This window comes from Nerophis lumbriciformis, linkage group LG08 (genome assembly GCF_033978685.3).
Source record: "Nerophis lumbriciformis linkage group LG08, RoL_Nlum_v2.1, whole genome shotgun sequence".
Classification (NCBI taxonomy): domain Eukaryota; kingdom Metazoa; phylum Chordata; class Actinopteri; order Syngnathiformes; family Syngnathidae; genus Nerophis; species Nerophis lumbriciformis.
The window spans coordinates 46,641,568-46,653,270 of record NC_084555.2 but is presented as its reverse complement, the minus strand read 5'-3'; the positions used below and the strand labels follow the sequence as shown (position 1 = coordinate 46,653,270).

The following is an 11,703-nucleotide window of genomic DNA, read 5'->3' as shown; positions in this document are numbered from 1 at the left end:
TAGAAATTCTGTCCATAAAAGTTATGAACAGAATCGGTGACAAAGGGCAGTCTTGGCGGAGTCCAACCCTCACTGGAAACGTGTCCGACTTACTGCCGGCAATGCGGACCAAGCTCTGGCACTGAGCATACAGGGAGCGGACTGCCATAATCAGACAGTCCGATACCCCATACTCTCTGAGCACTCCCCACAAGACTTCCCGAGGGACACGGTCGAATGCCTTCTCCAAGTCCACAAAACACATGTAGACTGGTTGGGCAAACTCCCATGCACCCTCAAGGACCCTGCCGAGAGTATAGAGCTGGTCCACAGTTCCACGACCAGGACGAAAACCACACTGTTCCTCCTGAATCCGAGGTTCGACTATCCGGCGTAGCCTCCTCTCCAGTACACCTGAATAAACCTTACCGGGAAGGCTGAGGAGTGTGATCCCACGATAGTTAGAGCAAACCCTCCGGTTCCCCTTCTTAAAGAGAGGAACCAACACCCCGGTCTGCCAATCCAGAGGTACCGCCCCCGATTTAGGGATTTTTAATCACTGCTATTTTGAAATTGTTACCAATTTTGATACTGTTGTTGATAATATTAATTTTTGTTTCACTACTTTTAGATTGTTCCGTGTCATGTTTGTGTGTCCTCAATTGCTCTGTTTATTGCTATTCTGAATGTTGCTGGGTCGGGTTTGGTTTTGGAATTGGATTGTATTGTTGTGTATTGTTTTGTTGGATTGATTTATAAAAAAAAATATCATCCCAGGGGGACATAGATCATTCATTCGCGTGCCGGATCAGGCCCGTGGCCCTTTGCTTTGACACCCCTGCTGTAGAGGTTCCACAAATTGAACAAGTTATCAATCTACATACTTCTACTTTGATAGCAGTTCTGAAATGTTGCTTATTTAATAAAGTCATTGTCGAGGCCAGTCTTGGCTACGACTACCCATTAGCCCGATTGGCTAATCAGCTGTAATTGGATTAGCATAAGCCTGAGCGGAAAACGAGTCTGAAGTCACTTGTGTGATTGTTCATGTGTGTGTGTGTGTGTATAGTTCAGTCACTCGGCTGCACACTGGCATGACACTGACAGCGCTGTTAGGAACAAATCTAGATGTTTCCGCCCTGTTGGGTGGGTATATTTCCACGTGTCGCATACATTGATGTGCCAGCATATAGTGAAGTGTACACGGCTTTCTCTTCAGGGCCGGTGGGTGCTGTCCTGTGGGATGGATGACGTCCAGGACCAGGACCACTATGAGGAGCGCCTGAAAGAACTTTTCAGCAGTTTCGACGCCGCCGGCTGTGGCTCGCTGTGCCCGGAGGAGCTGGCCGACCTGTGCCTCTCTCTCCACCTGGACGACGCCACCCCGGCCCTGCTGGACTCACTGCTGCACAATCAGGACCGCCTCACCGCCAGGGTTCGTTTTAGTCTGTTTCATACTTAAAATCTCAACTGCCTGTGAACATTCCACTGGACAGACATTCACGTTTTATTTGAAAGGGGAACATTATCACCAGACCTATGTACCGTATTTTCCGCACTATTAGCCGCACCTAAAAACCACAAATTTACTCAAAAGCTGACAGTGCGGCTTATAACCCGGTGCGCTTTATATATGGATTAATATTAAGATTCATTTTCATAAAGTTTCGGTCTCGCAACTACGGTAAACAGCCGCCATCTTTTTTCCCCGTAGAAGAGGAAGTGCTTCTTCTTCTTCTATGCAAGCAACCGCCAAGGTAAGCACCCGCCCCCATAGAAGAGGAAGCGCTTCTTCTTCTACTGTAAGCAACCACCCGCCCCCGTAGAAGAAGAAGAAGCGCGCGGATATTACGTTTCATTTCCTTTGTGTGTTTACATCTGTAAAGACCACAAAATGGCTCCTACTAAGCGACAGGTTTCCGGTTCATGAAAAGACGCAATCTCTCCATCCGCACACAGACTACTATTTCACAGCAACTGCCTAAAGACTTTCAAGAAAAGCTGGCTACTTTCCGTGCATATTGTAAAAACAAGATAGCTGAAAAAAAGATCCGGCCAGAGAACATTATCAACATGGACGAGGTTCCACTGACTTTTGATATTCCTGTGAACCGCACTGTGGATACAACGGGAGCACGTACGGTGAATATTCGCACCACAGGGAATGAGAAGTCATCCTTCACTGTGGTTCTAGCTTGCCATGCTAATGGCCAGAAACTTCCACCCATGGTGATATTCAAAAGGAAGACCTTGCCAAAAGAGACCTTTCCAGCCGGCGTCATCATAAAAGCTAACTCGAAGGGATGGATGGATGAAGAAAAAATGAGCGAATGGTTAAGGTAAGTTTACGCGAAGAGGCCGGGTGGCTTTTTTCACGCAGCTCCGTCCATGTTGATATACGACTCCATGCGCGCCCACATCACGCTGGTTTTTAATATATTATTGAAGTTTGACTGTTTTTTTGACATTCCTTTAGCGCAGTTAGATGCGGCTTATAACACGGGGCGGCTTATAGGTGGACAAAGTTTTGAAATATGCCGTTCATTGAAGGCGCGGCTTATAACCCAGAGCGGCTTATGGTGCGGAAAATACGGTAAGCGTCAATATATACCTTGATGTTGCAGAAAAAAGACCATATATTTTTTTAACCGATTTCCGAACTCTAAATGGGTGAATTTTGGCGAATTAAACGCCTTTCTATTATTCGCTCTCGGAGCGATGACGTCACAACGTGGCGTCACATCGGGAAGCAATCCGCCATTTTCTCAAACACCGAGTCAAATCAGCTCTGTTATTTTCCGTTTTTTCGACTGTTTTCCGTACCTTGGAGACATCATGCCTCGTCGGTGTGTTGTCGGAGGGTGTAACAACACGAACAGGGACGGATTCAAGTTGCACCAGTGGCCCAAAGATGTGAAAGTGGCAAGAAATTGGACGTTTGTTCTGCACACTTTACCGACGAAAGCTATGCTACGACAGAGATGGCAAGAATGTGTGGATATCCTGCGACACTCAAAGCAGATGCATTTCCAACGATAAAGTCAAAGAAATCTGCCGCCAGACCCCCATTGAATCTGCCGGAGTGTGTGAGCAATTCAGGGACAAAGGACCTCGGTAGCACGGAAAGCAATGGCGGCAGTTTGTTCCCGCAGACGAGCGAGCTAAACCCCCTGGATGTCTTGGCTTGGCTCACACCGTCCCTTATGCCACCGAAGATGATCAAGAGAAGAATATCGACCCTAGCTTCCCTGGCCTGCTGACATCAACTCCAAAACTGGACAGATCAGCTTTCAGGAAAAGAGCGCGGATGAGGGTATGTCTACAGAATATATTAATTGATGAAAACTGGGCTGTCTGCACTCTCAAAGTGCATGTTGTTGCCAAATGTATTTCATATGCTGTAAACCTAGTTCATAGTTGTTAGTTTCCTTTAATGCCAAACAAACACATACCAATTGTTGGTTAGAAGGCGATCGCCGAATTCGTCCTCGCTTTCTCCCGTGTCGCTGGCTGTCGTGTCGTTTTCGTCGGTTTCGCTTGCATACGGTTCAAACCGATCTGGCTCAATAGCTTCAGTTTCTTCTTCAATTTCGTTTTCGCTACCTGCCTCCACACTACAACCATCCGTTTCAATACATGCGTAATCTGTTGAATCGCTTAAGCCGCTGAAATCCGAGTCTGAATCCGAGCTAATGTCGCTATAGCTTGCTGTTCTTTCCGCCATGTTTGTTTGTGTTGGCTTCACTATGTGACATCACAGGAAAATGGACGGGTGTATATAACGATGGTTAAAATCAGGCACTTTGAAGTTTTTTTCAGGGATATTGCGTGATGGGTAAAACTTTGAAAAAAACTTCGAAAAATAAAATAAGCCACTGGGAACTGATTTTTAATGGTTTTAACCCTTCTGAAATTGTGATAATGTTCCCCTTTAAAGGTCTTTAACATTAAATGTGAAGTGAATTTATATTTATATAGCGCTTTTCTCTAGTGACTCAAAGTGCTTTACATAGTGAAACCCAATATCTAAGTTACATTTAAACCAGTGTGGGTGGTACTGGGAGCAGATGGGTAAAGTGTCTTGCCCAAGGACACAACGGCAGTGACTATGATGGCGAAAGCGGGAATCGAACCTGGAACCTCCAAGTTGCTGGCACAGCCACTCTACCAACCGAGCTATGCCGCCCCAAATGTAGAAATATTACCGTACTATAGGGCGCACTTAAAATCCTTTTAATTTTTTCAAAATTCGACAATGCGCCTTTATAACCCAGTGCGCCTAAGGTACGCATTAAATCTGTTTTTTTTTTTTTGGTACGTAAAGTAATGATAAGTTTAAGTAAAAATATATTGAGATATACTTTTTCATCCATATCGCCCAGCCCTAAAAAAATGTGTCAAAATGTTTGTTGCTTTGGTCTGCTACAAAGCCGCACCGCGAGATGGAACGTGGAGCATTACGGCTAACATAGTCAGACGTACTGTGCTTCAACATACGGGTGTTATTATAGTGTGTGTATAAGGACTAGGGCTGCAAAAACTAATCGATTATAAAAATAGTAGGCGATTAATTTAGTCATCGATTCGTTGGATCTATGCTATGCGCATGCGCAGAGGCTACTTTTTTTTTATTTTTTTATTTTTTATAAACCTTTATTTATAAACTGCAACATTTACAAACAGCTGTGAAACAATAATCAAAATCAGTATGGTGCCAGTATGCTGTTTTTTTCCCAATGAAATACTGGAAAGGATAGAAATGTAGTTTGTCTCTTTTATCCGATTATTAATCGATTAATCGAAGTAATAATCGACAGACTAATCGATTATCAAATTAGTTGTTGGTTGCATAAGGACCCCAAAATAGCACCTATTAGGAGACATATTATCCAGCGTTTTGTTTCACAATATTATGCAATACCCACTTTGCTTACCTATTGGTACCTGCTGATGTGTGTTTAGGATCTGCATAAGTCCCAAAAATGTGTGCGCATCCGCCATTGTCGTTAAGTTTCTTCTTTTTATCTATCTTCTTGTTGTGGGGCATTCATCCTCCGCTGTTGCCTTTTTTATTACAAAATTATAAAGTAGCTACAGTTCTAACTTATATCTGTCAGTAGAACTCGCTAATTTATGGAAGCGCTAAAAATTACCGGTACAACAAAGATGACGGAGAAAAGGCGCTTTCCAAGTGGAGCCACGAACAGTAAATAAGACCGCTCACAATACGGCGCATCCTGAAGAGATGGTCAGAAAGCGGCTTGAAGATGATCTGTAAATCATAATCTATGCAACATTTTGACCAAAGAACCACCATTACATGTTATGTAGACCAGTGGTCCCCAACCTTTTTGTAGCTGCGGGACCGGTCAACGCTTGAAAATTTGTCCCACGGACCGTGGGGGGCTATGGTATTTTTAATTTGTATTTTATTTATTTATTTTTTGTCATAAATAAATACAATCATGTGTGCTTACGGACTGTATCCCTGCAGACTGTATTAATCTATATTGATATATAATGTAGGAACCAGAAATATTAATAACAGAAACAAACAACACTTTTGTGTGAATGAGTGTGGGGGAGGGAGTTTTTTTGGGTTGGTGCACTAATTGTAAGTGTATCTTGTTTTTTTATGTTGATTTAATAAAAAAAAAAATATATATTATTATTTTTTTAATTTCTCGTGCGGCCCGGTGGTTGGGGACCACTGATATAGACCACAAGGAAGTGTTTTAAATGTAGGAAAAAAATCATAATATGACCCCTTTAAAGCGTTTTTCGTATGAAAATAGACGCGCTCATTGGCAATGTGCCCTATGGTTAAAAACAAAAATACAGTACATTGAAATAGCATTAGCAGAATTTTAAAAAATTCTGTAAATTTAACATTGATTTAAGTACTTTTCAAGAATGTTATTACAGCTTAACATTTAAGACGAAAAAAAACACTCAAAAAAAAGTATTAAACATTTTTATCAGCCATTCCAGGAAATTGATGTAACTTTACTTTACAAAATGTAACTTTACCCTGTAGTTTCATCTTTTTATGCAATATAATAAGTTGTATGAAACAGAACAAGACTTAAATATTAATTAAATAGGAGGAAATGTCTGATGTGAATGTTTCTTTGTGGCCAAATGCAGCTTTTTGTCTTTATTTGACAACGTCAGCCGGCCCTGTTGAACCTTTTCAGCCTCGCTGTGCTTTGTTAGCTTTCTCCTGATCGACGAAAACGTGCCTCAATCAAGTCTCGCTGCAGGCTTGTGTTGTCACGGCAACCAGGCTGTCTAATCAACACGCACTCAGAAGCTTTGGCGCTGCAATGCAATAAATGGAAATGAGTTGAATCGTCATAGCTAGAAAGCTAATGAATGAAAAGCCCGTCTCGCCAATTAGTGGGAGTTTTGGGGAAAAGCAACGTTTAAGCCAAAAACAAACAATGAAATGTGGAAATACATGTTCGTTATCTTTCTTTTCACTGCATTAGTTGTAGTTTTCTGGGTTTGTAAACCTGGTCGGTTTTATCTTTCCTCCCTTTGCTTAGTAAATACCTCAAAAATCCAAACTGTGTCAAGCAAAAATTATTTTGATAATTGGCTGCAAGAAAGTAGGACTGGTTGACTCACCAGACCTACTTCCTGATTGGCTGTGAGCTTTGTTGACCACTTCACTAATTCTGTGGACAATATAGAAGGCTTCAAGTACACCAAACAAAAGCTATGTGAACTTAAAGGGGAACATTGTCACAATTTCAGAAGGGTTAAAACCATTAAAAATCAGTTCCCAGTGGCTTATTTTATTTTTCGAAGTTTTTTTCAAAATTTTACCCATCACGCAATATCCCTAAAAAAAGCTTCAAAGTGCCTGATTTTAACCATCGTTATATACACCCGTCCATTTTCCTGTGACGTCACACAGTGATGCCAACACAAACAAACATGGCGCATAGAACAGGTATAGCGACATTAGCTCGGATTCAGACTCGGATTTCAGCGGCTTAAGCGATTCAACAGATTACGCATGTATTGAAACGGATGGTTGTAGTGTGGAGGCAGGTAGCGAAAACGAAATTGAAGACGAAACTGAAGCTATTGAGCCATATCGGTTTGAACCGTATGCAAGCGAAACCGACGAAAACGACACGACAGCCAGCGACACGGGAGAAAGCGAGGACGAATTTGGCGATCGCCTTCTAACCAACGATTGATATGTGTTTGTTTGGCATTAAAGGAAACTAACAACTATGAACTAGGTTTACAGCATATGAAATACATTTGGCAACAACATGCACTTTGAGAGTGCAGACAGCCCAGTTTTCATCAATTAATATATTCTGTAGACATACCCTCATCCGCTCTCTTTTCCTGAAAGCTGATCTGTCCAGTTTTGGAGTTGATGTCAGCAGGCCAGGGAAGCTAGGTTCGATATTCTTCTCTTGATCATCTTCGGTGGCATAAGGGACGGTGTGAGCCAAGACATCCAGGGGGTTTAGCTCGCTCGTCTGCGGGAACAAACTGCCGCCATTGCTTGCCGTGCTACCGAGGTCCTTTGTCCCGGAATTGCTCACACACTCCGGCAGACCCAATGGGGGTCTTGCGGCAGATTTCTTTGACTTTATCGTTGGAAATGCATCTGCTTTGAGTGTCGCAGGATATCCACACATTCTTGCCATCTCTGTCGTAGCATAGCTTTCGTCGGTAAAGTGTGCGGAACAAACGTCCAATTTCTTGCCACTTTCGCATCTTTGGGCAGACTGTGAAGATTGTGTATTCGATGTGAGAGATATCACTCCTCTTTATATTTGTTGGCCAAATTGTTGTACTGAACCAAGAGAAGAACAACGCTTGTTTATTAGACTTCATCGTCATTGGCCAAACTGCTTTATGTTTTATTTTAATATCAAAAAGTAAACAAGGTTATTTTTTTACATTACTTGTGTTTTTTTCATGTCACAAAGGTATTACTTTAAAAACCACTCATTTTGTTAATGTTTTATTGTGTGGAGTTAATTCCTATATGACATATTTCTGCTCAAACTCTTAATGGATCTGCCCCAATACGTGGACATATAAATGTACATAATTTAAACAAATAAATAATTAAGAAAAATATCTCCCTCTATCAAAATGTAAAAATAGAGATAAAGGCGTCATGAAATGACAAAAAGCTGAAAAGTTTTTATTAATAATGAATAAAAAAAACTTGTCTTGGTGCTCTAAAATATGAGCCCTCATTTAAGGCAACACTTGCCTTGACCTTAAAAAGTTAAAATTCGAGGCCTGATGGCTGCATTCGCAACCAAACAAACCAACTGGGCCAATGAAGAAAACAAGCATGCCAGAGTTTGCTTTTCCACATCAGTGTGTGGACAGACATTGCGGTGCAAGCTGAATAACCAGAGGGGGGGCGGGTAGGTTGGTGGGGGCAGTGACCCGATTGCCCACTCATGGCAACCAACAATGAATTTAAAAAGAAAAGCCTTTCTGGTTCAACCAAAGCGGCAGACGCCAGCCTGGATATACAAAGAAAATCACCATATTCACAATCAGCAGCTGTTGATTCATCAAGCGTGCCTTCCCCATCCTCCAGCCAACCCCAGACACCCAGGGTCAGACATCCTCCGAGAATGACATCCAGTCTCAGGAATCTACTGAACGTGTCCTTGTTAAAAGCTACTTGCGTCTCATTTTGAGCTTCCCTTGCAGGTCGACTTCCACCAGTTTAAGGATGCGCTGATTTTGGTCCTGTCATCTGGTATCGAAGCCCCCCGAGCGAAGCAGGACTCCCCGGCCCCCAGACCAGGTAACCCACATTCTCTTGCTGCTTGGTGGCGCGTCATTGTCAATTAGTGGAGAAGCAGAGTTGCTCCAAGTGGGGGAAAAGTGCAAGTTGTGCTGAATGCACAGAAGCCACTTGGTTGACAATTGAGCTGTTTGGACTTTGATTTGTACCCTTAAGAGTCCCGACACATTTTCCAGCATTTTGCACCTTGCAACTAAATGTTTAATTTGACTAACACATACGGGTGCAACGGTACGTGTATTTGTATTGAACCGTTTCGGTACGGGGGTTCTGGTTCGGTTCGGAGGTGTACCGAACGAGTTTCCACACGAACATATTAAGTAGTGTAACGCACATTGTTTAAACAATGCACACCGAGGCACAACACACAGCATGCTAGCAGCTAGCGGGCTACGATAGACTGACCATACGTCCTCTTTTCACCGGACATGTCCTCTTTTGCGGAGCTGTCAGGGCGGAGTTTCTTAAATGCCTCAAATGTCCAGCATTTTGAGTTAGGTTGCGTGTATTTTCAATGTACGTTCAGGGTTAAGAAGGGGTTAAAAACAAAACAAATTGTGTGGTGAGGGAGGGGCAGAGACAGAGACAGTGAGAGAGTTACGATAAATGCGCATGCGTCGCCAGGCTCTGCTTTTTGTCCATAGATTTATCAGATTAAATTTTTTATTATCTATAGCAGGGGTGTCAAAAGTGTACCCCGGCGGCCATTTGCGGCCCACAGCTAATGTTTTAAAGGCCCCACGGCACATTCTAAAAATACTATTAAAATAAACAAAAACATAACAAAAGTGAAATAAAAAAGCTTAAAGGTTAAAGGGGAACATTATCACAATTTCAGAATGGTTAAAACCATTAAAAGTCAGTTCCCAGTGGCTTATTATATTTTTCGAAGTTTTTTTCAAAATTTTACCCATCACGCAATATCCCTAAAAAAAGCTTCAAAGTGCCTGATTTTAACCATCGTTATAAACACCCGTCCATTTTCCTGTGACGTCACATAGTGAAGCCAACACAAACAAACATGGCGGAAAGAACAGCAAGCTATAGCGACATTAGCTCGGATTCAGACTCGGATTTCAGCGGCTTAAGCGATTCAACAGATTACGCATGTATTGAAACGGATGGTTGTAGTGTGGAGGCAGGTAGCGAAAACGAAATTGAAGAAGAAACTGAAGCTATTGAGCCATATCGGTTTGAACCGTATGCAAGCGAAAACGACACGACAGCCAGCGACACGGGAGAAAGCGAGGACGAATTCGGCGATCGCCTTCTAACCAACGATCGGTATGTGTTTGTTTGGCATTAAAGGAAACTAACAACTTTGAACTAGGTTTACAGCATATGAAATACATTTGGCAACAACATGCACTTTGAGAGTGCAGACAGCCCAATTTTCATCAATTAATATATTCTGGAGACATACCCTCATCCGCGCTCTTTTCCTGAAAGCTGATCTGTCCAGTTTAAGGGACGGTGTGAGCCAAGACATCCAGGGGGTTTAGCTCGTTCGTCTGCGGGAACAAACTGCCGCCATTGCTTGCCGTGCTACCGAAGGCCTTTGTCCCTGAATTGCTCACACACTCCGGCAGATTCAATGGGGGTCTGGCGGCAGATTTCTTTGACTTTATCGTTGGGAATGCATCTGCTTTGAGTGATGCAGGATATCCACACATTCTTGCCATCTCTGTCATAGCATAGCTTTCGTCGGTAAAGTGTGCGGAACAAACATCCAATTTCTTGCCACTTTCGCATCTTTGGGCCACTGGTGCAACTTGAATCCGTCCCTGTTCGTGTTGTTACACCCTCCGACAACACACCGACGAGGCATGATGTCTCCAAGGTACGGAAAACAGTCGAAAAAACGGAAAATAACAGAGCTGATTTGACTCGGTGTTTGAGAAAATGGCGGATTGCTTCCCGATGTGACGTCACGTTGTGACGTCATCGCTGCGAGAGCGGATATTAGAAAGGCGTTTAATTCGCCAAAATTCACCCATTTAGAGTTCGGAAATCGGTTAAAAAAATATATGGACTTTTTTTCTGCAACATCAAGGTATATATTGACGCTTACATAGGTCTGGTGATAATGTTCCCCTTTAAATGTAATTTAGAAAAAGTTGCAATGTTGACTAATAAAACAAAGCTGTTTTTTTTTCTTTCAAACTGTCATTGCTGAAAATATAATATTGAATCAAAATCAATGTTATTATGAATTATTGACCTATGCAAGCTTCCGATTGCTTCACATCAAATATTCCACTAAGAAAAATGTTTTTGGTGGAAGATTTTGCAAATTTATATTTTGTTGTTTTCTTACTGTTACCGAAAATGAACCGAACCGTGTTCTCTAAACCGAGGTACGTACCGAACCGAATTTTTTGTGTACCGTTACACCCCTACTAACACAGGAGTCGGCAACCTTCAGCATACAAAGAGCCATTTGAGCCGATTTCCCCCCAAATAAACCCCACATAGAGCCGCAAACTCTGTTCAATTCCTAAAATGACCATAACACCACTTATAGTTTTGTTACACTTGTGCTTTATGAAATCAAACACTTGACAAAAAACAACTCACATTTTATTTCTGGGTATAAGGAAGCAAATCCCCAAAGTATTTTGAGCATTAGAAAATTATGAATTAAAAAAAAATCAACTCACTCCAATATTCTGAAGGCATACAGCTGCATACCTGCCAACTACTCCGGTTTTCCCGTAATTAGTACGGTTTTCATCAACCTATTCCGGGTTACGGTTGCAGTGATAAAAAAATACGGTTTTTCATTAATTAAAAAATTTTTTTTTTTTAAAGTTTTATTCACGAAATCGCGTAACAACAATGACAATCGACACTGCTTCCCGTAACTTCCTATCGAGCCATTCCGAATGCCATGCGCGAGGCTATTTATAGCACCGCTG

General features: G+C 42.2%; 1 protein-coding gene across 1 annotated transcript in view; it reads left to right on the top strand.

Annotated features, from left to right (window-relative positions):
* The first annotated feature begins 1,047 nt into the window (after positions 1–1,047).
* The window catches only part of nin (ninein (GSK3B interacting protein)), a 70,433-nt gene continuing 59,777 nt past the window's right edge, over positions 1,048–11,703 (top strand). The window contains exons 1-3 of the mRNA XM_061969070.1: positions 1,048–1,125; positions 1,199–1,414; positions 8,689–8,785. Coding sequence (XP_061825054.1) covers positions 1,108–1,125; positions 1,199–1,414; positions 8,689–8,785 — 331 coding nt within the window. The 5' untranslated portion in view covers positions 1,048–1,107. The remainder of the gene's footprint in view (positions 1,126–1,198; positions 1,415–8,688; positions 8,786–11,703) is intronic.